The 27,838-nt window shown below is 44.1% G+C and overlaps 1 protein-coding gene across 1 annotated transcript in view; it reads right to left on the reverse strand.

Annotated features, from left to right (window-relative positions):
• LOC139473734 (serine-protein kinase ATM-like) overlaps positions 1 to 27,838 on the reverse strand; it is an 88,859-nt gene that overhangs the window by 13,321 nt on the left and 47,700 nt on the right. Inside the window, exons 32-52 of the mRNA XM_071256462.1 lie at positions 27,160 to 27,418; positions 26,151 to 26,298; positions 24,775 to 24,963; positions 24,142 to 24,316; positions 22,130 to 22,214; positions 20,517 to 20,651; positions 19,909 to 20,124; positions 19,052 to 19,154; positions 16,887 to 17,032; positions 15,674 to 15,775; positions 14,980 to 15,096; positions 13,943 to 14,171; positions 12,450 to 12,608; positions 10,981 to 11,103; positions 9,498 to 9,691; positions 7,859 to 8,069; positions 6,422 to 6,535; positions 5,842 to 6,006; positions 3,595 to 3,739; positions 1,700 to 1,782; positions 1,029 to 1,169 (exon numbers count right to left, since the gene is read on the reverse strand). Of these exons, the coding sequence (XP_071112563.1) occupies positions 1,029 to 1,169; positions 1,700 to 1,782; positions 3,595 to 3,739; positions 5,842 to 6,006; positions 6,422 to 6,535; positions 7,859 to 8,069; positions 9,498 to 9,691; positions 10,981 to 11,103; positions 12,450 to 12,608; positions 13,943 to 14,171; positions 14,980 to 15,096; positions 15,674 to 15,775; positions 16,887 to 17,032; positions 19,052 to 19,154; positions 19,909 to 20,124; positions 20,517 to 20,651; positions 22,130 to 22,214; positions 24,142 to 24,316; positions 24,775 to 24,963; positions 26,151 to 26,298; positions 27,160 to 27,418 (3,239 nt within the window). The remainder of the gene's footprint in view (positions 1 to 1,028; positions 1,170 to 1,699; positions 1,783 to 3,594; positions 3,740 to 5,841; positions 6,007 to 6,421; positions 6,536 to 7,858; positions 8,070 to 9,497; positions 9,692 to 10,980; positions 11,104 to 12,449; positions 12,609 to 13,942; positions 14,172 to 14,979; positions 15,097 to 15,673; positions 15,776 to 16,886; positions 17,033 to 19,051; positions 19,155 to 19,908; positions 20,125 to 20,516; positions 20,652 to 22,129; positions 22,215 to 24,141; positions 24,317 to 24,774; positions 24,964 to 26,150; positions 26,299 to 27,159; positions 27,419 to 27,838) is intronic.

Below are 27,838 nucleotides of genomic sequence, written 5' to 3' on the forward strand. Positions count from 1 at the left end.
ACCGTACAACAATCACATCATTCAAATCAGACACAGACCATACAACAAATCACATCACTCAAATCAGACACAGACCATACAACAATCACATCATTCAAATCAGACACAGACCATACAACAATCACATCATTCAAATCAGACACAGACCATACAACAATCACATCATTCAAATCAGACACAGACCATACAACAATCACATCATTCAAATCAGACACAGACCATACAACAATCACATCATTCAAATCAGACACAGACCATACAACAATCACATCATTCAAATCAGACACAGACCATACAACAATCACATCACTCAAATCAGACACAGACCCCGTACAACAATCACATCATTCAAATCAGATACAGACCATACAACAATCACATCACTCAAATCAGACAGACCGTACAACAATCACATCACTCAAATCAGACACAGACCATACAACAATCACATCATTCAAATCAGATACAGACTGTATCAAGATCAGATCTTTTAAATCAGACACCGACCGTATAACAATCACATCATTCAAATTAGACACAGACCTATAAAGATCACATCTTTCAAATCAGACACAGACCATATAACAATCACATCACTCAAATCAGACACAGACCATATAACAATCACATCACTCCAATCAGACACAGACGGTATAACAATCACATCACTCAAATCAACTGTAGGGGTATGGCACATAGGGAATAGCCATGGCATCTGTCCTGCCCAGGAAAACATGGGGATTATTGGTTTGTTAGTTTGTTTGTTGTTTAACACCGCACTTAGCAATATTCCAGCGATATGATGGCGGTCTTAAAATAATCGAGTATGGACCAGACATTCCAGTGATTGACATCATGAGCATTGATCTACGCAATTGGGATACAATGACATACATGTACCAAGTCAGCAAGCCTGACCACCCGATCCCGTTAGTCGCCTCTTACGACAAGCATAGTCGCCTTTCACGTCAAGCATGTGTTGCTGAAGACCTATTCTACCCCGGATCTTCCTCGGTCACTACACCTACCTTGACGAGCTGTCGTCGCTCTATGCCGTCAGAGCCAATGATGGTAATGATCTTGGGCAGGTTAATCCCTCCAGCCAGTCGGAAGGTGTTGCCGAACCCTCCCACGCTCACTATGTCTTTGTACTCCCCAGCTGGGTCAACCTGCCACAGGCACATCAGTTCACGAGATTACATGTTTACAAACTTGTGATTGTCACTTGAATAATGCGTTTGAGTGTGTGAATGCGGTTTAATGTTGCATTCAGCAATATCCCAGCTATATGACAGCAGTTATTAATCGAAGTAAAACAGACAAATCAGTGGTTGATGTCATGAGCATTGTCCCATCCTGTCTGGATATGGTGACATCCGATGAAAAAGTGACACAGATTTATATTTTAAAAATAGTATAAATTTGGATGTTATTTAGGGACTGGTCATTCATAATAAGGTAGGAAAGATGAGGGGTCATGAAAAACTGTTACATGTATTTGGTGGGGGGTCATGTAAAAATGAAAAAAACATTACATGTATTGGGATGGGCGGGGAGTGGGTTGTCATGAAACAATGAAAACATGATCCGTGTATTTGCAGGGGGCATGAATAAATGTAACATAAAATGGGAGGAGGCTGCAAAGTTGGTTACAGTCCGAATACCAATCTCATCTCAAGTGAATCCACACGACCCTGACCTTGGCCTCCAGTGTAGGTAGAGCAACATCATCGAGGGACTTTATCTTCGCCAACATCAGGGAGAAGGGTAGAAGTATGGGCTCTGAAAGAGTTAGTTAGTTGGGATAAGAGTATTTAACAGTATTGCAGTTACATGTCATGTCAGCTTGATGTGGGAGGCAATCCCAAACTGACTTCATGTAGTTGACTATGTTCTGGTACTGGGTGAGCGAGTGAAGGCGTGCATGCATGAGTGAGTATGGTTTAATGCCACTTTTAGCAATATTCCAGCAATATCACGGAATGGGCTTCACACATTGTACCCATGTGAGGAATCAAACCCGAGTCTTCAGCTTGACAAGCAAACGCTTTAACCACTAGGCTACCGCACCGCCCCTTATGGTTTCGGAATGTGTCAATGTGCATTGTATACATATTAAACTTTTTTTCCCCAAAATAAACTACACTATCTGCTAATAAACATAAGTCATTACTATCCACAAACCAAATACATGCGAGGCAAATTTCACTTTAAATTACAAAAATATTGAGAATATCAAGATTCACATTTACAAAAAGATTTAATTTATCCTTCCAATAAGCAATTTCAAATGAGTAAAATAGTCCAGATTTACTTCCATAAAACAAGGCATAACTAATCTATTCAGCAGAACCACACGCCAGAATCAGTCAGCAATATTCCAGCCACATCACAATCGCCTGTTAACAATCAGCAATGTTCCAGCCACATCACAATAGCCTGTTAACAATCAGCAATATTCCAGCCACATCACAATAGCCTGTTAACAATCAGCAATGTTCCAGCCACATCACAATAGCCTGTAAACAATCAGCAATACTCCAGCCACATCACAATAGCCTGTTAACAATCAGCAATATTCCAGCCACATCACAATAGCCTGTTAACAATCAGCAATATTCCAGTCACACCACAATAGCCTGTTAAAAATCAGCAATATTCCAGCCACATCACAATAGCCTGTTAACAATCAGCAATATTCCAGCCACATCACAATAGCCTGTTAATAATCAGCAATATTCCAGTCACATCACAATAGCCTGTTAACAATCAGCAATATTCCAGCCACATCACAATAGCCTGTTAACAATCAGCAATATTTCAGCCACATCACAATAATCTGTTAACAATCAGCAATATTTCAGCCACATCACAATAGCCTGTTAACAATCAGCAATATTCCAGCCACATCACAATAGCCTGTTAACAATCAGCAATATTTCAGCCACATCACAATAGCCTGTTAACAATCAGCAATATTCAAGCCACATCACAATAGCCTGTTAACAATCAGCCACATCACAAATATCAAACCAGTTAATGACAGCATGAAGAGCATTATAAATTGGCACTAGTCCTGTAGTCCTTGCCAAACTGCCCAATGGTTAAAGTATGATAAGGACTAGTAGAAATTTGCCATTTTTAAGTGTTTTGCTCTATGTTATCATGATAAGGATTAGAGGACTAAAAGTGTTAGTTTCTACTGCTGAATATACTTCAATCTATGATGTCAGCGTAAAATGAACCACAATGAGCCAGGTCTCATTAGCTGGACCTCATGATAAGTTTGGGATACTTGGTACCAATCCTGCCACTGAATACCCATGACACACCTACTGTTTGTTTGTTTATTTGTGCACTGCACTCAGCAATATTCCAGCTATATGACGGTGGTCTGTAAAATATAGGACCAGGCAATCCAGAGATTGACATCATGAGCATCGATCCACGCAACTGGGAAACAATGACATGCACCAAACAAGTCACTGAGCCTGATCACCTATCTCGTTATTCGACAAGGTCACCTATTCTAACCTGAATCTTCACAGGCAGAAACACCTACTGAAGCAATATATTCAGAACTTGCTGACTCACTTTTCTCTGTCTTATACTTTTCCACATTGGTGTTGGCCAGCTCGATGTAGGCTACTGACAACACCTCCATGTGGCGCACTATCTGTGACACTTTCCCGTTCTCCTTCAGGGTGTCGATCATGTTCTTGGCAGCCTGTACACGGTCCTGCAACACACATGGAACATAGGGTAGGAACCAGCAATACTAGAACTAAAAGACCTCAAGTGATGTCATCCGATTGTTGTCCAGTCGGGTTATATCCCATAGAAACACTTCCCCTTGGGTTTTTATGATATTTAAAACCCTTATCCTTGGGGCATATGCCCCTCACTTTTCTCCTGGGGTTTAAAATGTCAAAAAAATCCTCAGACTTCCACCTCCTCCAAAAATTTCTGTACACATGTCCACATCACTTCCACCTCCTCCTGACAATCCTGTACACAGGCCACAACACTCCCACCTCCTCCTGGCAATCCTGTACACAGCCCATGTCACTCACCTCCTCCTGACAATCCTGTTCACAGGCCACATCACTCCCACCTCCTCCTGGCAATCCTGTACACAGGCCACATAACTCCCACCTCCTCCTGGCAATCCTGTTCACATGCCACAACACTCCCACCTCCTCCTGGCAATCCTGTACACAGGCCACAACACTCCCACCTCCTCCTGGCAATCCTGTACACAGGCCACAACACTCCCACCTCCTCCTGGCAATCCTGTTCACAGGCCACAACACTCCCACCTCCTCCTGGCAATCCTGTACACAGGCCACAACACTCCCACCTCCTCCTGGCAATCCTGTTCACAGGCCACATCACTCCCACCTCCTCCTGGCAATCCTGTTCACAGGCCACATCACTCCCACCTCCTCCTGGCAATCCTGTTCACAGGCCACAACACTCCCACCCCCTCCTGGCAATCCTGTACACAGGCCACAACACTCCCACCTCCTCCTGGCAATCCTGTTCACAGGCCACAACACTCCCACCTCCTCCTGGCAATCCTGTACACAGGCCACAACACTCCCACCTCCTCCTGGCAATCCTGTTCACAGGCCACATCACTCCCACCTCCTCCTGGCAATCCTGTTCACAGGCCACAACACTCCCACCTCCTCCTGGCAATCCTGTTCACAGGCCACAACACTCCCACCTCCTCCTGGCAATCCTGTACACAGGCCACAACACTCCCACCTCCTCCTGGCAATCCTGTTCACAGGCCACAACACTCCCACCTCCTCCTGGCAATCCTGTTCACAGGCCACATCACTCCCACCTCCTCCTGGCAATCCTGTTCACAGGCCACATCACCCCCACCTCCTCCTGGCAATCCTGTACACATGCCACAACACTCCCACCTCCTCCAGGCAATCCTGTACACATGCCACAACACTCCCACCTCCTCCTGGCAATCCTGTTCACAGGCCACAACACTCCCACCTCCTCCTGACAATCCTGTACACAGACCACATCACTCACCTCCTCCTGGCAATCCTGTACACAGCCCATGTCACTCATCTCCTCCTGAGAATCCTGTTCACAGGCCACATCACTCCCACCTCCTCCTGGCAATCCTGTTCACAGACCACAACACTCCCACCTCCTCCTGACAATCCTGTACACAGCCCATGTCACTCACCTCCTCCTGGCAATCCTGTACACCTCCTCCTGATAATCCTGTACACAGCCCATGTCACTCACCTCCTCCTGGCAATCCTGTACACAGCCCATGTCACTCACCTCCTCCTGACAATCCTGTTCACATGCCACATCACTCCTACCTCCTCCTGGCAATCCTGTTCACAGGCCACATAACTCCCACCTCCTCCTGACAATCCTGTACACAGCCCATGTCACTCACCTCCTCCTGGCAATCCTGTACACAGCCCATGTCACTCACCTCCTCCTGGCAATCCTGTTCACAGGCCACAACACTCCCACCTCCTCCTGACCATCCTGTACACAGACCACATCACTCACCTCCTCCTGGCAATCCTGTACACAGCCCATGTCACTCACCTCCTCCTGACAATCCTGTTCACAGACCACATCACTCCCACCTCCTCCTGGCAATCTTGTACACAGACTACATCACTCCCACCTCCTGCTGACAATCCTGTACAAAGCCCACATCACTCCCACCTCCTCCTGACAATCCTGTACAAAGCCCACATCACTCCCACCTCCTCCTGGCAATCCTGTACAAAGCCCACATCACTCCCACCTCCTCCTGGCAATCCTGTACCCAGACCACATCACTCCTACCTCCTCCAGCTGCTGTGCATTGGACACGGTCCTGTCGAGTCGTCCCGTCCTGCTTCGTCCCGCCCGGGCCTGTGTGAACAGCTCCATGTCCTTGTTGGCGTGGGCCAGGGCCATGATGACAGACACTGCATGGTGCGGGTGGTCTACAGCGGCAGTTTCCAGGATCTACACAACACCACTTGATACATACATTATGTTTACAGCAGAAACAAGGGTCACACAGATGTTGTTTTACGCCAGTTAGCAAACTTTTAACTATATCAGAGAGGCTAGCAGCTTACTGACTTAGGTCAGGCAAACGAATGACTGAGACCATATGATCCTTACTATGTTTTTATGAACAGAACCAAATTTACAGATTGGGATCAAACCCAGACCATTTGCATCAGCAATGAAAGCACTACCCAGTTGGCGACACAACCAGATCATGTGAAGTGAAGCAGAGGCAGAATACATAACAATGTTTTCTTTCAAAGCATTGCTAAAAACAACAAATTCTGCTGTGTCATTAGAGCAAATATTTTGGTATGAAATTTTGACATATGACAAAATATATGTAGACATGAGATAAATCTGTTACCTTGGCGAGCGTGGGCTGGAAGAGGGGACAGTGAGTCTCCTTGACACTCATCCTGGCGGCCAGTTGGTACATCAGGGGCAGAAACTTGTACGACTTGATGGCGTCGATGTTGCTCTGAAACACGAGTCATGAGATAGTGATGGTGTCATGGATCACGGACTACAGAAAGGACAAAAACAGTGGCATGTTAGAACAACTAGTACAGATTGATAGCATGGATGTGGGTCTGGAAACACAAGATTCAGATGAAAGTTGAAAGGGCTAAGAAGTGAGCTCTGGAAAAAGAATCACAAAATAGTGACATGATCGTTGTTCATGAGGGAGTGGGGTTACAAGCAGTGTTAGAAATAAGAAAAAAAGCCAGGCTTTAGAAGCTGCAGGCCCTGACTAAACTCTTCAGGCACTCATTTAGACAACTACAGCTTATTGTGACAAACAAATTGATACATAAGAACTACCTACCAGGCGTTTATTTCGAACACTGGTTACAAAATTTTAATACAATATAGTCTGGGATCATAAATTTAACAGAAGTATTCAATTGTCTGATCAGATGTGGCAGGCAAATCAGCACTGTAAAGTAGCCCTGGTTCAACAGATTCCTCACAATGGTGCAAATTAAAATAGAGAAAGAAGGAATGTTGTTGCCAGTCAGAAATATTCCCACAGCCGGTACAATCTGGACCAAGCAAACCAGTGTGACAGCAAACAGCCCAGTCACTCACCATAACCCCCTAGCCTTCTTCCATAAAAAACATGGGACTAACTGATAGAGCTCCAGAATACTTTTTGAGCAATTGAGTTATTACTCTAGGGTTTCTATTTTAATTAGATTATTACATTTTTCATTGGGTAACCAATATTTTTTCACTCATCTATTCATCACTCTATTGGGTATTTCCCCAAAGAGTGAACATTTTAAGATTTAAAAAAAATGAAATACTGTTTTAGATGTACATAACCATGATAACTGTTCTAAATATATAGGCTTGACTCAGAAGTAGATTAGCTCGTAAGTCTGTTTCGGAGGAAATTAGCTCCTTTGTACGCATGCTGAAAATCCTTCATAGGGTATTTACCTGTGCTGTTTTTATATATTTGAGTTTTCATTTAATGCATGCATTTCTGTACTCAAGTTAAGTGAAAGTAATTAGGTTTTGAATATTTTGAGGGGGTATTTTGCGCAAATACATAGCTTATCTGCAGCTCTGAACTGGATAATAAAAGGAATACTGAAAGACATATACAGTAAACAATGTTTATATTAAACACGCTTACAACGAACTGATGGATATGATGAACTTATTTTGGTCCCGGACATGTAAAATATGCTTATAATGAACTAACATTCGTACTGTAATCACATCACCTCCATAACAATACACACACAAAAGACGTGTAGATAACACAGAACTTCCATGACGGACAGCTACTCACATTTAGAAGCTGGTTAACCTCCTCTGAAGCAGCGTTGTCAAACCAGAGCGAAGTGAGGCGATACGTCCGCAGGTCATGCTTGTCCCCCGCCTTGAGACACTTGATGTAGTTCTCCACCGCTTTCAGGAGGAACTTGTGTCTGTCATCCTCCAGAGCCACCACCTCACGCTCATCAATCTCCCCCTGCTTGTCCAGGGCACGCAGGTAACGACTGAAACAAAACACAGGTAAACATTAATATTTCCCTCCAAAAAACATTCACGTTCACTTTGTCATATGAGCTGCAGTAACAAGTCGCTTACCTAAAAATAATAAACATAATTACCTCCCTTTAAAAACTTGCTTTGCACTTTCTATTACAAAGTATGCTGTCTATAATATAAAGCAACATGTATTTCGTACGAGATATGACAACATATTTTAGATTCTAAACTATCCTGCACATTTTGATTAAAACAATTAGCCCTGACAGGAGTCATGAAAACTGCTTGAAACATTGTGACATGGAAGACTGTTAACTAGAGCTGCATAGGCTACTCGGGGTATTTGAAATGCACTGGTCTTGCGTAATGCCACTAGTGAGTGAGTGAGATTTTATGCCCCTTTTAGCAATATTCCAGCAATATCACAGCAGGAGACACCAGAAATGGGCTTCATATATTGTACCCATGTCGGGAATCGAACCTGGGTCTTCGACGTGGCGAGCAAACACTTTAACCACTAGGCTACCAGACCGCCCTGTCATGCCACTAAACATTGCATATTTCTTTGGCCAATGACAGACATTATTCTAAATGTATCACACTGACCCACATCAGAGACTGAACACAGTGGTTGGCATACTGATAATCGAGAGGGGAGACTACTTCATAAGGGATGGCATCTCAGATCTCACCTCCACCATGATAGACTCAGACAAAACCATGCAATTCACTCAAACCAATTACAAGGAAACACAATAATTAGTCCAGAGCTGTTTAGACTGAAACCCCAGCCCACTGAACATTTGCAAGAACTTCTTGACATAACTCAATACCCTTTCATTAATCCCAAAATATGTTTATCCAGACAATGTTGCTGGGAATGGTCGTTTCCACATAAATGAGGTTTGATTGTACAAAATAAGATAGCTGTTCTTGTCTTTGATGGAAGAACATGTCGACACAAAACTTTATATGGATAGAAACTTCCTAATTATTTTTTACGACATTTCAGGGAACAACGTTTTATTGTTTGCAAGGATGTTTCAGGGCTACTTCTTGCCTCTTCATTGGGTGAATAATGAAGGAAGAGTGGGTGAGTGAGTGAGTTGTGTTTAACACCGCTTTTAACAGTATTCGAGATATATCACGGCGTGTCAACTTAATATGGGAGGAGAGCCCCAAGTGATGCAGGTCTCAGACGTTTACCACTTCGGTGAAACCCACGAGCACGGGTATGGTGCTGACAAACCTAGTAACATAATCAGGGCAAACTGGGATTCAAACCCACAATCATAGGTTTCTGGCGTGCCCAAGGGACGCAACTTAGATGACTGGGTCACCCGTGCCCCTTATGAAGGAAGAAGTAGCCTTGAAATGCTACAATGAAAGAGTTGTTATCCACACACAGTTTCATGTCCTCTAGCTGCAGCACTCACTCCTTGTCAGACAGGTGGTCCTTGTAAGCCTCGTAGTCCATCTTGGCCTTCTTCATGAGCGCCTGCTTGGCCTCGAACGTGGAGGACTTCATGTAGTTGACAATGTTCTGGTACTGGGTGTCCACAAACTGGGCCAGAGACAGGTACGCCTCCATCATGTCCCCGTCCGACGAGCTCTCCAGTAGCTCCACCGTCTGCAGCAGCAGTCAGTACAGTAGAGTGGGTGGGTGATAGAGTGAGTGAAAGAGTGAGTGAAAGAGTGAGTGAGGGGGTGGGTAAGTGGACAGGTGAGTGAGTGGTTGAGTGGTTGAATGAGCGGTTGAGTGAGTTGTTGGGTGAGTGAGTGGTTGAATGAATGAGTGAGCGGTTGAGTGAGTTGTTGGTTGAGTGAGTGAGTGGTTGAGTGAGTGAGTGGTTGAATGAGTGAGTGAGTGAGTGGTTGAATGAGTGAGTGAGTGGTTGAGTGAGTGAGTGGTTGAGTGAGTGAGTGGTTGAGTGAGTGAGCGAGCGGTTGAATGAGTGAATGAGGGAGTGAATGAGTGAGTGAGTGGTTGAGTGAGTTGTTGGTTGAGTGAGTGGTTGAGTGAGTGGTTGAATGAGTGAGTGAGTGGTTGAATGAGTGAGTTGTTGGTTGAGTGAGTGAGTGAGTGGTTGAGTGAGTGAGTGAGTGGTTGGGTGAGTGAGTTGTTGAATGAGTGAGTTGTTGGTTGAGTGAGTGAGTTGTTGGTTGAGTGAGTGAGTGAGCGGTTGAGTGAGTAAGTGAGTGGTTGAATGAGTGAGTGAGTGAGCGGTTGAGTGAGTTGTTGGTTGAGTGAGTGAGTGGTTGAGTGAGTGAGTTGTTGAATGAGTGAGTGAGTGAGCGGTTGAGTGAGTTGTTGGGTGAGTGAGTGAGTGAACGTTGAGATGCCAGTAAGTCTTATATAAGCCATATCATGGCTGCCCTGAAATATTCAAATCTGGGCAAGACACCTGTGGTTAATAATATGAAAAACATCCACGCCATCAGGATACCATGCCACACAATGAACCGAGTCACCGAACCTGACCACCTGATCCATTTAGTTGCCTCTCACAAGTAATAGAGTATGGGGGACCTAGCTATTTTAACACCATCGGTAAGGGGATCAGGGCTCTTAATTTAGTAATAATGATATGACAATTTCATAAAACAATGATGACTAAGAGTCTGATTTTTGTAGGTTTACAGTCTTTAGCTGAAAAATTCAGGGTAGTAAGTCTCAAAGAAATGTAAAAAATGAATAAATTATTTTTATATATTTCCTCAAAGTTTTAATTAGTTTTTACATACATTTTAAACAGATTTTAATCATAGCATTTTAAATAATTTACTTATATTGATAGAAACAGTAAATGAGTCCGCAGAACAAAACAAAACTCATTCATAAACCGAGTTTTAAAAAAGTCTGGCCTATAGGTAAAATGGCTTGAGAGGCCTTCCACTGTTGGATGTGGTCTGTCCCACCTTCTCCAGGTAGTTCTCTAGGATGACACTCGGGTTCTCGGTACGAGTCTCCGCCAGCCAGTTGCCATACGTGCCCAGGGCTTGAGGAAGCAGTCTCACTGCTTCATAGCACTCATCTTGGATCTGAAAAAAAGGAAAACTTGTTCAGCTGAAATCAGTAAAACATCTGTAGTGTAATTGTTCACTCTAATTCCACTATTTAAAAATGGGAAACAACTGGACACAACAATTTGGTTTCATTAGAATATTCCCATCAACATCGCCAACTGAAAGCCTCTCATGAATGAACAAGAAAGCAGTCAGTGAATAAGGCTGAAAACATACTGTTAAACACACCCAGCTATTATGATATCACGACATCCATCATGGTGCATCACTGTTGTAATGCTCTTCCCTCTCCTTGTAGATTTCTATCACGTTTTCTACCCAAAATGTATTGTCCTACATATTTTGAACATTGTGGGAACCGCAATTATGCATATTATAACCTTCATGCGTAGGTATTAGGAAACAAAAATTGAGAAAGCAGTACTTTCCCATAAATGTTAGCTGTGTTGTGACGCAGCTGTTTCAATCAGAGGTTATTACTGTCATTTGAAACCTCTGATTGGTTGGCCAGACAATCAGAGGTTACGGTTGTTAAATGTTCAGTAATTCCTCTGCATGTAACAATGTATATCTCTGTCTATTGCTTCAACATCAACGCTGATACAATTAATCTACTATAGTCTTGAGGCCTGTAAGTATTATGAATGAACAAAACAACTGTCATTCTGTGCTTTGAAAACTCTGATTAGGCAATAAGAATTGAATATTCATGGTAGAATGTTGTTTTATACTGCAAGAAGCAATATTCCAGTCCAATGGTTGACAGCATGAGCACCTATCCATGCTGACAGGACATGATGATACACTGTAGGTAATAACACACATTAAAACCTCCCAATACTCTTACCACTGATCTAACAAGAAATGTTTTTGTTTGTTTGTCGTTTAACGCCGCACTCAGCAAAATTCCAGCTTCGTGGTCTGTAAATAATCCAGTCCGGACCAGACATTCCAGTGATTGATAGCATTAGCATCAATCCATGCAATTGGGATATGATGACATGCATAAACAACGTGAGAGAGCATGATCACCCAAATCCGTTATTTGCCTCATACGACAAGCATAGATTGGTAAAGACTAATTCTAACCTGGATCTTCACAGTTCTACATGCAATGGGTACTGGGGTCTTATTGTACTCCCCTTGGGCTTCAGAGGCAGGGACAGTCACTATTGGTCATATGCTCATTTCGGCCAAGTGGTTAATGCGAAATAAATGGATTTGGAGAGAAAAAAAGCTTGTAGCCATGTCTATCCCTGGTCATTGAAATGAATCCATAAATATTAGAAATACCGGTACTCATACTTCACAAAAAAGTACTGGTCTGCTTTCAAATATCATAATGAAGATCTTATTTAAACCTTCTCCAGTTTTCCAATGAGACTTTTCATGAGGTGTTTGGCAGTGTTCTGCTCGTCGCGGGCCCAGTAGAGTCTGGCCTCCTCGATCTCCAGCTGCAACTTGAATCCCCTGTCCTCATTCTCCTGTTGCCGCAACTCGGCAATGATTCGTTCTGCAACCTGAAGACACATGTTTCTCTTTAAATAATGACTCAAGATGTTTCGAAATATAAAAAACAGCAGGATGGCAAAGAAGAAAATAATTAAAGCCTCAGACTGAAGCTGTGTTGAACCACTGAGGATACACTACAATGCAAATTGCCCAAATACAAATCAAACACAGACACAGACACTACCTCCCGGATACAGCACCCATCACAGACATCGCATCTACATCTACTTTAGCTCACCTGGTACATGCCCACTCTCCTGATACAGTACCCATCACAGACATCATATCTACATCTGCTTTAGCTCACCTAGTACCTGCCCACCACCCTGATACAGTACCCATCAGAGACATCCCATCTACATCTACTTTAGCTCACCTGGTACATGCCCACCATCCTGATACAGTACCCATCACAGACATCACATCTACATCTGCTTTAGCTCACCTAGTACCTGCCCACCATCCTGATACAGTACCCATCACAGACATCACATCTACATCTGCTTTAGCTCACCTGGTACATGCCCACCATCCTGATACAGTACCCATCACAGACATCACATCTAAATCTGCTTAAGCTCACCTAGTACCTGCCCACCATCCTGATACAGTACCAATCACAGACATCACATCTACATCTGCTTTAGCTCACCTGGTACATGCCCACCATCCTGATACAGCATCCATCTGAGACATGCCATCTACATCTGCTTTAGCTCACCTAGTATCTGGCCACCATCCTGATAGAGCATCCATCACAGACATCCCTTCTACATCTGCTTTAGCTCACCTGGTACCTGCCCTCCATCCTGATACAGCTTCCATCACAGACATCGTATCTGCATCTGCTTTAGCTCACCTGGTACATGCCCTCCCTCCGGATACAGCATCCATCACAGACATCCCATCTACATCTGCTTTAGCTTACCTGGTACATGCCCACCATCCTGATACAGCATCCATCTCAGACATCCCATCTACAACTGCTATAGCTCACCTGATACCTGCTCTCCCTCCGGATACAGCACCCATCACAGACATCCAATCTACATCTACTTTAGCTCACCTAGTACCTGCCCTCCATCCTGATACAGCCTCCATCTTAGACATCCCATCTACATCTGCTTTAGCTCACCTGGTACCTGCCCACCATCCTGATACAGCATCCATCACAGACATCCCATCTACATCTGCTTTAGCTCACCTGGTATCTACCCTCCCCCCGGATACAGCACCCATCTCAGACATCCCATCTACATCTGCTTTAGCTCACCTGGTATCTTCCCTCCCTCCTGATACAGCCTCCATCTTAGACATCCCATCTACATCTGCTTTAGCTCACCTGGTACCTGCCCTCCCTCCTGGCAAACTCGGCCATGTTCTGCAGCTGCTGACACAGGACACTGGACACAGACACTCCATTTAAATCTCTCTGCTGGTATTTCCTGGCCAGGATCTTAAGAGCAGCACACTTCACGTCCCACACTGGCTGCAGAAACTCGAACTCATTCACCGGTTCTTGCTCGTCCGTCAGTTTCTCCAGTAGTGTCGTCAGTACATCAGGGTCGGGGCTGCAGAGAAATGGAAGCAATGATTTTTAAAAATGAAGAGGATGTCTTGGGCTTTTCAAGTTCCAGGCTACTAGCAGCAATTTCTGTTGTACATGAAAGTGACCTATTTAGTCTAGTTCCATCTGGAATGGTGAATGAGCAAGTGAGTGAATGATGTTTTGTACCACAGCTGTGTTACAGCCAATCCACCTGATCCATAATGTCGCATCTAACAACTTGCAGGGGCCACGGGTGGCCCAGCCATCTAAAGACCCTTAATTTACTGTGCAGAATTGCGTCCCCTGGACAGGTGAGAAATCTATGATTGTTGGTTCGAATCCCGGTTTCGAATATGTTTCTAGGTTTGTCAGCACCATACTCGTGGGTTTCACCAAACTGGAAAACATCTGAGCCCTGCATCACTTTGGGCTTTCCTCCCACATTAAGATGACACGCCATGATATAACTGTAATACTGTTCAAAACTGTGTTAAATGCAAAAACTCACTACAACCTGCATATAAAGATTGATGGGTCCTCTTCTAACTAAGAATCCCCACGAGTTGTGGCAAAATGACAAACAATGTGACATAGGTTGTAAACTTTTAGCACTTTGTGCAGCCGATAAGCATGGGATAGTGATGGCAAACCAGGTATCCTAATTGGGGCAAATTTGGGATTTAAACCCATGACAGGCATGGTAAAGACACAAACAAGCTCTGCACAGCGAAACACAGCTCCACCAATCAACTTGTCACCAATGCCCCACAGAAAGAAGGAATCGTTCTTAACCCCACAAACATCAGTGGCACCTGGGGTGATGGACATACCTGGCAACAGCGTCCACCATCTGCTGAAGATGGAAGAGGCTGTGAAGCCTGCTAAGCACTGGATACACGCTACGGCAACTCTCCAGGTGAGTGTCGATAACCTGAAGGGTGCTCTGCCTGTCACAGAAACACGTCACATAAATATCACATATCAACAAGACACTGATACACGCTACGGCAACTCTCCAGGTGAGTGTCGATAACCTGCAGGGTGCTCTGTCTGTCACAGAAACACGTCACATAAATATCACATATCAACAAGACACTGATACACGCTACGGCAACTCTCCAAGTGAGTGTCGATAACCTGAAGGGTGCTCTGCCTGTCACAGAAACATGTCACAAAAATATCACATATCAACAAGACACTGATACACGCTACGGCAACTCTCCAGGTGAGTGTCAATAACCTGCAGGGTGCTCTGTCTGTCACAGAAACACGTCACATAAATATCACATATCAACAAGACACTGGAAACATGGTCTCAATCAATGGCAATAACAGTATCAGAAGACCTTGAAAATTAAGATGCTGTCCAATACCTGACTACAAATAAAATGTTATTTAGATATTTGATTATGACACAAATGGATAAGTCTATTCCATATTTTCTACCATTACGTATAATTTATAAAGCTATATATAAGCATAAGCTATAATCACACTTAGAAAAAGATAATTCCTGTTACCCACCTTGCACTGTGTATTGAGGCCTGAGCCAGTTTCAGCTGATCGTCCTTGAGAGCATCCATGGCACAGTAGAGTTTCTGATGGAACCCTGTCTCAGCACCAACCCTGGAAACCGACAAACTGAGTGAGAGAGTACGGTTTTACACCGCTTTTAGCAATATTCCAGCAATACCACACCAAGGGACACCAGAAATTGGCTTCACACATTGTACCCAAGTCGGGAATCAAACCCGGGTCTTCAGCGTGATGAGCGAAAGCTTTAACCACTAGGCTACCCGACCGCCCCACCAACACACTGACAAACTTAAGGCATCACTAATTTAACATGGTAAGTGTAATGTTCTGATACTGTAACACTCACTGAAATTACTGCAGACAAAATACACTACAAAGACAAAGTTAATGACCACATGATTCTTTCATATTACAATAGCTAAGACTGCTCCGAGGTCATACCCCAAGATGTTAAAAGATGGTACTTGTTGTTACCCTGTCTGGCGATTGACATTAAAGGGCTAAAACAAGGAATGGTCAGGTTGGAATCAGTATACTGTGTCTGAGTGGGGTATTCATGTTAAACAGCGGCATTGGCATCTCAGTGGGCTAGTACTATAAAATCAGCATTAGTCCTGACTAGTACAATCAGCCACATGCATATATGCATGCACATTGATATATTGGTGAAATAATTTTGAACACGATGTAAAACCCCATTTCACCTCACACTATAGTTAATCTGTCATGCATGGGCCAAGGTACACAAAAAAAGCAGGTTAATTCTCAGTTAAATATCCCCATCATTTTAAAAGTCATTTTTCCTGAAATATACAAAAGTTGAAAAAAAATAACAAAGAGATTTTAGGAATCCTGATATTTTTAAAGACTTGCTTGACCAACAGACTTTGACAATTCATTTGATCCACCCTTAATGACAGACACCTACATGTACATACCCGACAGGCACCTTGAGACTCCACTGCCATTAGATTCCCACACCAAACATCTCATGAGTGAGTGAGTGAATATGGTTTTACGCCGATTTTAGCAATATTCCAGCAATATCATGGCGGGGGACACCAGAAATGGGCACATTGTACCCATGTCGGGAATCGAACCCGGGTCTTCGGCATGACGAGCGAACGCTTTAACCACTAGGCTACCCGACCGCCCCCAAACATTGCATGAACATGAACAGCAAGGCTCAACATGAACATACCTGGCTGGCACATCAAGGTTCCACTGCCCCGCCCTCCATGCCGCCTCATACTGCACCTCCTGCAGGGCGGGGGAGAGCCCCGTCTCACCCACCTTCCCCGTCAGACACAGCTCCAGCAGGTAGTCAGCGCCGAAGCTCTGCAAGGTCTGGAAACGAAGGGAGGGATGTTTCATATCAATGTGGCTTTTGACGAAAGTGAGTCTAAGCCAGGAAAAGAGTAGAAGACTGCATCTGCAACATTCAATACTAATGGGGAATGATGACACACATTTATTACTCAGATGGGAAGGGGGTCACAGGGTACTATTTTTGCTGTAACATCCACGGGAGGTTACAGCAGTCACTTAAATCTGATTGGCTGTTTTAGAGTGAGTGAGTGAGTTTGGTTTTACGCCGTTTTTAGCAATATTCCAGCAATATCACGGCGGGGGACACCAGAAATGGGCTTCACACATTGTACCCATGTCGGGAATCGAACCCGGGTCTTCGGCGTGACGAGCGAACGCTTTAACCACTAGGCTACCCGACCGCCCCGGCTGTTTTAGAAATCCTGTAACTTCATTGCTGGAACCACTTTTCCAATTCATCATGTTCATTCATCATTTTCCACAAGTTTCATGACAAGTTTCACAATTTCACTCAGGACAGATAATCCGCCATTCCTTGTCACTCGTAAATTATTGTCTATATAACCCAGGTGACACATGACATCCGTATTTCCCAGCTCAAGATGACAAACTAGGGACCTATTCCACAGAATAACCTTAGCACCAAGATGACCAGGGCTCCCATACTTTAACATTAACTTAGGACAGTTGTAGTGCTGAGACCAGTTGTAGAATGTGGTCCTTATCTGCCCCTATATCCCCACTTGGTAGGTGAGGAAGTTTCAATTGATCTGGGTCCCATTTCACAAAGTGATTTTAGTGCTAAGGTGATCCGTGCGGTCGGGTAGCCTAGTGGTTAAAGCGTTCGCTCGTCATGCCGAAGCCCCGGGTTCGATTCCCGACATGGGTACAATGTGTGAAGCCCATTTCTGGTGTCCCCCGTCGTGATATTGCTGGAATATTGCTAAAAGCGGCGTAAAACCAAACTCACTCACTCACTAATGTGATCATAACTCCCATACTTTAACACAGTCTTACGATCATCACTGCGCTAAGATCCATTTGTGGAACAGGGCCCTGATGTTATTACTTGTTCCATTACTTGACTAAGGTAATTCCAAACTGAAGTAAGTATGGTTTTATGCAGCTTCCCAAGGCAAGAGTGTCCTCTAGCCTTTTTATCAAAGTCTTGTTTCCTGCCTTGCCACATCCAGCCCACTTTCCTGTGCTAAACATGATTGGACTATCGCACATATTGATATTCCAATCAGAGAACATTTCACAAAATCAACATCCATGACTAGAAACAATCTTATGAAAGTGATTTATCACTGCCATTGTTGACATGAATATGTCTTTTTCAACTTTAAACCCCCCAATGATTGTCTATGTTTTTGTGTCAGGGATGAAATCGCGAATGTTTTCATTATCAGATCGACTAAGTCGTTGCCTTTTGTAGTCGCCAACATTGTGAAGTTTTTCGACATAAGAAAAGCGATTGGACATCGAGTTTTCATTACAAGGGGCACAACTCGTGATCAACGCAAGGTGGCACCAGGGTTGAGCCAAGAAAAGTGGTCTTGATGTTGCAAGGGTAGAAACTTGGCTTTGATATAGGCTAGTGGACAGGCTTGCTTTGGGAAGATTGGTTTTATGCAGGTTTAGTAAATGTATACTACTCAAAAGAAGTAAAAGAACATCAATTTTTTTCATAACACTATCGTTACTCTTTCATTTCGGAAAGAATCGGGTGTTCTGTCTTGCCATGACAGATTAACCATAGTAATATGAAAGAATTGGGTGTTCTTTAACATTTTTGAAGTAAAATATACTTCACATCTTGGCAGGGGGCATCAGGAATTGGTTTCGCCTTTTGTCTCCAATTTGGGAATAAAACCTGGCTTTTCTGTTTGATACGAAAATGCTTTAGCTACTCGGCTACATAAAAGCCTCAATTAAGGTGAGAATGTTTCTTGAATGAGTCTGCTCCCATGACAACCTGTTTCTAAAGGATACAGACATATTACCTGTTTCACGACTGGCGCAGGAATCTCTCACCTTTAAGAGGCCCATGTCCTCTGTTGGCTGTCCCATCTTCATTCCGATGTCAAAGGTAACCACCGCCTTCTCAAGTCTGTTCTCATGAAGGTAAGTTTTAATCCTAGGAACAGAAAACCATTGTGTCAGCCAGACTCCACACACCCTCTAAACATCCAACACTCACCACTATGATAGACTGACCATCCTAAACTAGATGTGAAGTCTGCCAGCCTCCTGTCCTGGTCCACATTCATATATGTTCCAATGTTATACCCCAACACCAGGACCCTCCACACCTGTGCCAATCAGTGTCACCCAGACCCCTCATCTCCTCGTCACTTCTATTCCAAGATGTGGAGTCTGCCAACCTCCCAGCCCCACACCCAAACACCCCATCAGTGTCCTCCATTCCATACACCCATATGTGTCCCCCACACCCGTGCACCCCGTCAGTGTCCACCACACTGCTCACCTAGACGCTGAGTCCGCAAGCCTCCCGGCTCCACACCCGTACACCCTGTCAGGGTCCCCGACAATCTGGTACACCCCGTCAGTGTCCCCGACACTGCTCACCTAGAAGTGCAGTCCACCAGCCTCCCGGCTCCACACCCGTACACCCTGTCAGGGTCCCCGACAATCTGGTACGCCCCGTCAGTGTCCCCGACACTGCTCACCTAAAAGTGCAGTCCACCAGCCTCCCGGCTCCACACCCGTACACCCTGTCAGGGTCCCCGACAATCTGGTACGCCCTGTCAGTGTCCCTGACACTGCTCACCTAAAAGTGCAGTCCACCAGCCTCCCGGCTCCACACCCGTACACCCTGTCAGGGTCCCCGACAATGTGAAGGCCCCGTCAGTGTCCCCCACTCTGCTCACCTAGACGTGGAGTCTGCCAGCCTCCCAGCCCCACACCCGTACACCCCGTCAGGGTCCCCGACAATCTGGTATGCCTCCAGCAAGAGCTCCTGGACATTCAGCTGGGCACTGGAGGAGGATATGATGCTACTCAGTGTGTCGAGACGCTGGTCCTGGCTCACTGGCTGCGACAATCGCTGAGACCGACTCCCCGACGATGAATCCTTGTCATCCTCACTGAAAGAAAAGAATAAGGTGATATTGAAAAACAAAACCTGTGCTTATAGAGCTTCAGGTTGATATGATGGAACATGTGACAGCAGATGCTGCTCAGAAAGAGGCGGTCATTTATTCCCCGCTCAAGTTGCAAGTATGTGCAATATCCCGAAATAATTAATTGTGATAACTGAACATTTTCTGAAGAAGTTTCTGTTTGTTTGTTTTAAGCAGCAGTTAGCAACATTCCTGACATTACGACCTGTAAATAATTTAGTCTGTGCCAGACAAACCAGTGGTTGATGTGATGATCCCATGTTGTTGACATAGGAAGACATGCATTCAACCAAATTTTAGCCTCTCACACTGATTATGACAGGGGGACAGATACTATTCTGGAAGAAGTTTCTGACCTGCATGAGTCGGACCATATCTCTGCGTACAGAATGGCGGTGAAGGGAGCGGAGCAGTAGAGGGCCGCCTTCGCCACCTCCAAGTAGTTCAACTGCAGCCAGAAGTTGTCATCCCAGGGGGTCAGGACCTTCCGCCTGTCACACAAATGATCTATAGTGTGGCACTAAGTTGTCAACCACACAAACATAGATATACATAGTGGCACTAAGTTGACAACCACATAAACACAGATATACATAGTGGCACTAAGTTGACAACCACATAAACATAGATCTACATAGTGGCACTAAGTTGACAACCACACAAACATAGATCAACATAGAGTCACTAGGTTGTCACTCCACACAAACATAGATCTGAATAGTGGCACTAAGTTGACAACCACACAAACATAGATCAACATAGAGTCACTAGGTTGTCACTCCACACAAACATAGATCTGAATAGTGGCACTAAGTTGACAACCACACAAACATAGATCAACATAGAGTCACTAGGTTGTCACTCCACACAAACATAGATCTGAATAGTGGCACTAAGTTGACAACCACACAAACACAGATCAACATAGAGTCACTAGGTTGTCACTCCACACAAACACAGATCAACATAGTGGCACTAAGTTGTCAACCCACACAAACACAGATATACATAGTGGCACTAAGTTGTCAACCACATAAACACAGATATACATAGTGGCACTAAGTTGTCAACCACATAAACACAGATATACATAGTGGCACTAAGTTGACAACCACACAAACACAGATATACATAGTGGCACTAAGTTGACAACCACACAAACACAGATATACATAGTGGCACTAAGTTGACAACCACACAAACATAGATCTACATAGTGGCACCAAGTTGACAACCACACAAACACAGATATACATAGTGGCACTAAGTTGTCAACCACACAAACATAGATCTGCATAGTGACACCAAGTTGACAACCACACAAACACAGATCAACATAGTGGCACCAAGTTGACAACCACACAAACACAGATATACATAGTGGCACCAAGTTGACAACCACACAAACACAGATCAACATAGTGGCACCAAGTTGACAACCACACAAACACAGATCAACATAGTGGCACCAAGTTGACAACCACACAAACACAGATGAACATAGAGTCACTAGGTTGTCACTCCACACAAACACAGATCAACATAGTGGCACTAAGTTGTCAACCCACACAAACACAGATGAACATAGAGTCACTAGGTTGTCACTCCACACAAACACAGATCAACATAGTGGCACCAAGTTGACAACCACACAAACACAGATCAACATAGTGGCACTAAGTTGTCACCCAAAGAAACACACAACAACATAGTGGCACTAGGTTGTCACAACACACAAACATCTGTCTACACAGTAGCATATTTGTTCTACAGATGAACAGCATAAACAATCAAATAAAATCATGGTATTTAATCACACTCCACTTTAATTTATTTCATACATCCTATCAACAATATATTTTGTCTTAGAATGACGATTTCCGAGGGAGACGAATTTGCGATCATTTGAGACACAAAGCAAAGATAGTGTGATGGCAGTCAGTATAAGTTTGTGAATATCTTGTCTCACCCTCGCCTTGGTCTTTTCTGTTGGCGCAGGTACTGCACCACGTGAAGCATGGTCTGTACCGACTCCTTGTTGCAACACACGCCAGCTGCAGAATAAATCATCATCGCAAGGCCTAAGTCACTCTTGTCTATAGGACTGTTCCTACTACGACCCTACCCTCACTAACATGTTAAGATCTATATTTAAACCAGTCTAACACCTGAATACTTTAGATCGTCTAAAAAAGCTGAGACATGTGTATATTAAAATAAACATACAAAAAATAAGTATTTAAGAAATGACTTCAATATTTTTTTGCATTTTATGGAGGTATATATAAATGTAAACAAATGTTTGCACAATATGACAATCCATATGCACACCTGTTTTTACATTTATACCTCCATGAACCCAAAAACATATTGATCTGAATTTTACAAATAAGGCTAAAAAAAATAGTCTTGATACTCAGGCACCGCCCACATGATCATAAAGTCTGTGCCGCACGTTACATTTTTATTTTCATTTTATTTTTTTAAGAAAAAAACCCAAAACAATGCGCTCCAAAGCTTCCAGTTACTTACCTTGACATGTACAATGTATTATTACGCATCTTGTGTTATGGTCATGGCAGCAATAGGAGTTTGTATACTTGGTTATGAAGGGAGGTTGATGATACACAACTGTTTATTTGATTACATACTAGTTTGAACAAGCAAAAAATAGAAAAAACACTGCCTGCCCACACAATATTTTCAAAACTCATTCCCTGAGAACCAATTCTTATATTTTTTAAACACTTCAATATTATTTCAAGCTGCTTATTTAATCATTAACACATGTACTACACGTAGATGACATTACACAATCGGTCATATCATTAGCGCAATAATGTACCACAAGCCTGCAGATTCTATAATCAGCCCATCAGTAAAGAGCAGTCCGTTAGTGGGCGTAGTTCAACTTTTGGGGGGTTATGGAAACTAGGGAAATGAAATTTGTGTGATTTGCCTAATGCCAGGGAAACACTTGCATTTCATGAATTTACTGTGAATGTACAATGACAAGAATGGCATGCTGTTGTAACCACTACGTGCTCCACCACAACTTACACTCACTCATAGCCTTGCTGTCCCTGCAGGAGGCCCCTCTCCCTGCTCCACCACAACTTACACTCACTCATAGCCTTGCTGTCCCTGCAGGAGGCCCCTCTCCCTGCTCCACCACAACTTACACTCACTCATAGACTTGCTGTCCCCGCAGGAGGCCCCTCTCCCTGCTCCACCACAACTTACACTCACTCCTAGCCTTGCTGTCCCCGCAGGAGGCCCCTCTCCCTGCTCCACCACAACTTACACTCACTCATAGCCTTGCTGTCCCTGCAGGAGGCCCCTCTCCCTGCTCCACCACAACTTACACTCACTCATAGACTTGCTGTCCCCGCAGGAGGCCCCTCTCCCTGCTCCACCACAACTTACACTCACTCATAGCCTTGCTGTCCCTGCAGGAGGCCCCTCTCCCTGCTCCACCACAACTTACACTCACTCATAGCCTTGCTGTCCCTGCAGGAGGCCCCTCTCCCTGCTCCACCACAACTTACACTCACTCATAGACTTGCTGTCCCCGCAGGAGGCCCCTCTCCCTGCTCCTCCACAACTTACACTCACTCATAGACTTGCTGTCTCCGCAGGAGGCCCCTCTCCCTGCTCCACCACAACTTACACTCACTCCTAGCCTTGCTGTCCCCGCAGGAGGCCCCTCTCCCTGCTCCACCACAACTTACACTCACTCATAGACTTGCTGTCCCCGCAGGAGGCCCCTCTCCCTGCTCCTCCACAACTTACACTCACTCATAGACTTGCTGTCCCCGCAGGAGGCCCCTCTCCCTGCTCCACCACAACTTACACTCACTCATAGCCTTGCTGTCCCCGCAGGAGGCCCCTCTCCCTGCTCCACCACAACTTACACTCACTCATAGACTTGCTGTCCCCGCAGGAGGCCCCTCTCCCTGCTCCACCACAACTTACACTCACTCATAGCCTTGCTGTCCCCGCAGGAGGCCCCTCTCCCTGCTCCACCACTCACGGTCTCACAGTGAGTCTGGAAGAAGCCCGAGATCCTGTTTGACACCACCTCCCAATGATCGTCAATGCCTGCTACCAGGACGTTGTGGACAAGGAACGGCAGCACCATCTCACAGAACTCGGGCTGTGCCAACAAGTTATACAGATCTGGACTTGGTTATCACGACTGCCTAAATCAGCGATTAATCCAAGATGTTAAACTAAATGCCCTGTATAGGCAATTTTGGAAAAATTCTTATCTTGCTCAAACTAGTCTGCAAAGTACATGTCACCTCTGCAAAACTCTAACATTAGATATTACTATATAACATGAATTGGGACATTTGTAATTTCTCTTTGAAATTTTTATTGACATTTGTTGCAGACTTGAGAACGAAATAGTGCCAAAGAGCAGTCTGGAAAAAGACTATAAATCATTGTAGAAGAAGCCCCACAAAGTTATGAATAATGGAAAATTTGTAGAAAAGAAAGAAATCTTAAGGTAGAGCCTGAGAGTGATGCAACCCTGACTCATGAAAAACACTGTCAGTGTTGATCGAAGCTATCCTCTTGGGAACAGCCTCCTTCTTGTTCCTGTCTTACCCTGAGTTCACATATGGGCGAGAGCAGACGCAGCAGGTCATCGGTGACAGAGCCGCTGTTGAGGAGTGCACATTTCAGGTCCGTCACCCAGCGCCTGTGGTCTCCATGTTCTGGCACCCACAGACTATCCGAGTTGACTGTCTGGAAGAACCTCTCCAGATTCCCTGTAGACGCTTCACTAGCCACAGGCTGAAACACAGCATCAATCACATTCTCAACCATGTCCTGGCATCAAGGACAACCAATAAGTGAGAAGAGTTGTCTCCCATAGCCATGCCAGGATCTGCTGATCATGGTTCTATAACTTATTTGACCTGTTGTTATAATCCCTGGTTTCACATTAACATTATTGTGGACTTCAAATTCATAAACAGCAATGATCTGTTTTACAATGGGCTGTTCTCCCATGCGAGGACATAACTAAATTCTGATCAAAGCGGCATAAATCCTAACTCATTCATGAAACCATGGATCTTGTAGAGCTCAAAACGGCTGCTGGCCCCCATTCTACCTCATGTAGAGGTCTATCACTCCAACCAACCAGCATGGGTATGGACACAATAAACCAAGGATCATAAAGTGTGAGAGAGTGAGTAAGTTTTTACGCTGCTTTTACCAATATTCCAGAAATATCACGACGGGGGACACCAGAAAACGGCTTCACACATTGTACCCATGTAGAGTATCAAATTTTGTTGTGACGAGTGAACACTTTAACAATGAGACTACCCCACCGCCCAGGATCATAAAGGGGGAAAATTTAGGATTCGAACCTCCCAGACACCAATACCCCAAATACAATGGGTTTAGTAACTATAACCATGTTTGCATCACATTCACATAACCATGATCAGCTTTCATGCTTCATTTAAAAAAGACTTCAGAACGATTCTTCCATATTCATTTTGGCCTATCACCATGAATAGCTGATGCACTCAAGAAAGAAACTTAATCTAACAACATCACTAGCTTCACACATAACACGGAAAAATGACATCAAAGTATATTTCCCCAACTTCTTATTCGAATGTGCAAACTAAAAGTTCTATTTATACCTAATTTACCCAAGGAATATTACATCGAAGCATGATTAATAATTCTACCATGACATTGAAGATAGTTTGATTCTGAATGGTTCAAATGAAGTTTCAATTTTCCAATTGATACCCCTGATTTAAGCCTTTTCAGACAAAAAACATATGTATGAATACATCAAATCAGGTGGTAAGATACAACATCTACAAGACACTAAATGTACTGCCTTGTCGTAATGTGATGTTTAATTCCATTCCGACTGACCTTTACACTTAACCAATTAGCTACATTTTCCCACGACATGAAGCACCTGACTTCCTACAGTAGCATCAGCACCATACCTTCTTCTTGCACTTGAACGGATGCAGGTAGTTGAAGAGATAGTCTTTGTCAGCTAGTCTGGCCTTGTAGTTATTGCTGAATTCTACTCCAAGCCTTGTGGCCAGCATGGACTTGAGGACCTCGCCAGACCTCTGCACTACCGTGATGCTGCAACATATAGGCAGGCTCTCAAGTCAAACTGAAGAATCCTCGAATACATGACACTTTTATATGGACAGCAACTTCTATTACTCTTTGTATGAAGGAGCAAGAAGTATCTTTGAAACGTCATACAAAGAATAAAAGAAGTTGCTATCCATAAAAAAAAGAAGTGTCATGTATTCATTTTCCTCCCACTTCTAAATGGAGACTTGAAGAATCCTTGCGAAGGCAATTCATAATAAAGCACTGCTTGTACTGCATACTATCCTTTCAGCTTAATCTACTGGAAGAGTTAGTAAGTTTGGATTAACACCGTTTTCAGCAATATTCCAGCACCAGAGATGTACACATATTGTGTCCATGTAGGGAATTGAACTCCGGGCCTTTGCGTGATGAGGTAAGGCTTCCCCATTGCCATCTGCAAGGAGACACCCGAGAAGATCCAGGTTAGAGAAATAGGCGAAATTGCTTGTTGCAAGAGGCGACTAATGGGATCGGGTGGTCAGTCTTGCTGACTTGATCAATGCATGTCCCCAATTACGTAGATCGATGCTCATGATGATAATCACTGGATTGTCTGGTCCAGACTTGATTATTTATAGACCGCCGTCATACAGCTGGAATATTGCTGAGTGCAGCGTTAACAACAATTAAACAAACAAAACAAATCTGCAGGGAGAACTCTACCAAGGGAGAGAGAGAGTGAGTATGATTTTACGCCGCTTTTAGCAACATTCCAGCAATATCACAGCGGGGGACACCAGAAATGGGCTTCACACTTTGTACCCATGTCGGTAATCGAACCCGGGTCTTCGGCGTGACGAACGATCACTTTAACCACTAGGCTACCCGACCGCCCGAACTCACCAAGGATCAACAAGATACTGGTTGAGACAGTGGAAGATCCGGCAGTACTTCTGGCCATCGGATTTGTCCTGGTATGCTTCCAAGGAGTCCTGGAGTCCGGGCTGGGGACACTTCTTCGGGAGGGACAGTGTGTAGAGGTTAATTGGTCCAATGATTCCAAGACAGGATGCAGCTTCCAGCGCCACCTGGTGGCAAGGTGACTGTGTCAAGTGGAGTAACTCACAGACCAGCTGACACAGAACAGGACCGTCAGTTGAGTCTGAAATGAAGCCATTCAGGATGATCAGTGATGAGTTTGATTTAACACTGCACTGAACAATAATTATGCGACCTGAAATTATGTCAGCTTGATGTGAGGAACATAATCAGCTGGAACCAAATTTTCGACACAATGGAGAGATTAACCAACAAGCTAATTACAAGGAAATATCTGTCCCAAGTGAATGAATGGTGTTATTCCATTGACATTTACTCATTGACATTTTAAGAAGGACAATGAATATAAACTGTTTGAAATGTCAGCCCCACATAGAAACTTCACTGAAGGAAGCCTGTTGTTCAGATGATGTATTGTTATCAATTTAACATCATGAAAGGTGGATGATGTCATATGGATTTTTTTTCAAAAATGAAGCACTGTGTCGTCATATGACTTCAACTGACCAATCAGCGTAGAGTA

The sequence above is a fragment of the Haliotis cracherodii genome, unplaced genomic scaffold, assembly GCF_022045235.1.
Source record: "Haliotis cracherodii isolate W230 unplaced genomic scaffold, xgHalCrac1.p SCAF_3, whole genome shotgun sequence".
Lineage (NCBI taxonomy): Eukaryota > Metazoa > Mollusca > Gastropoda > Lepetellida > Haliotidae > Haliotis > Haliotis cracherodii.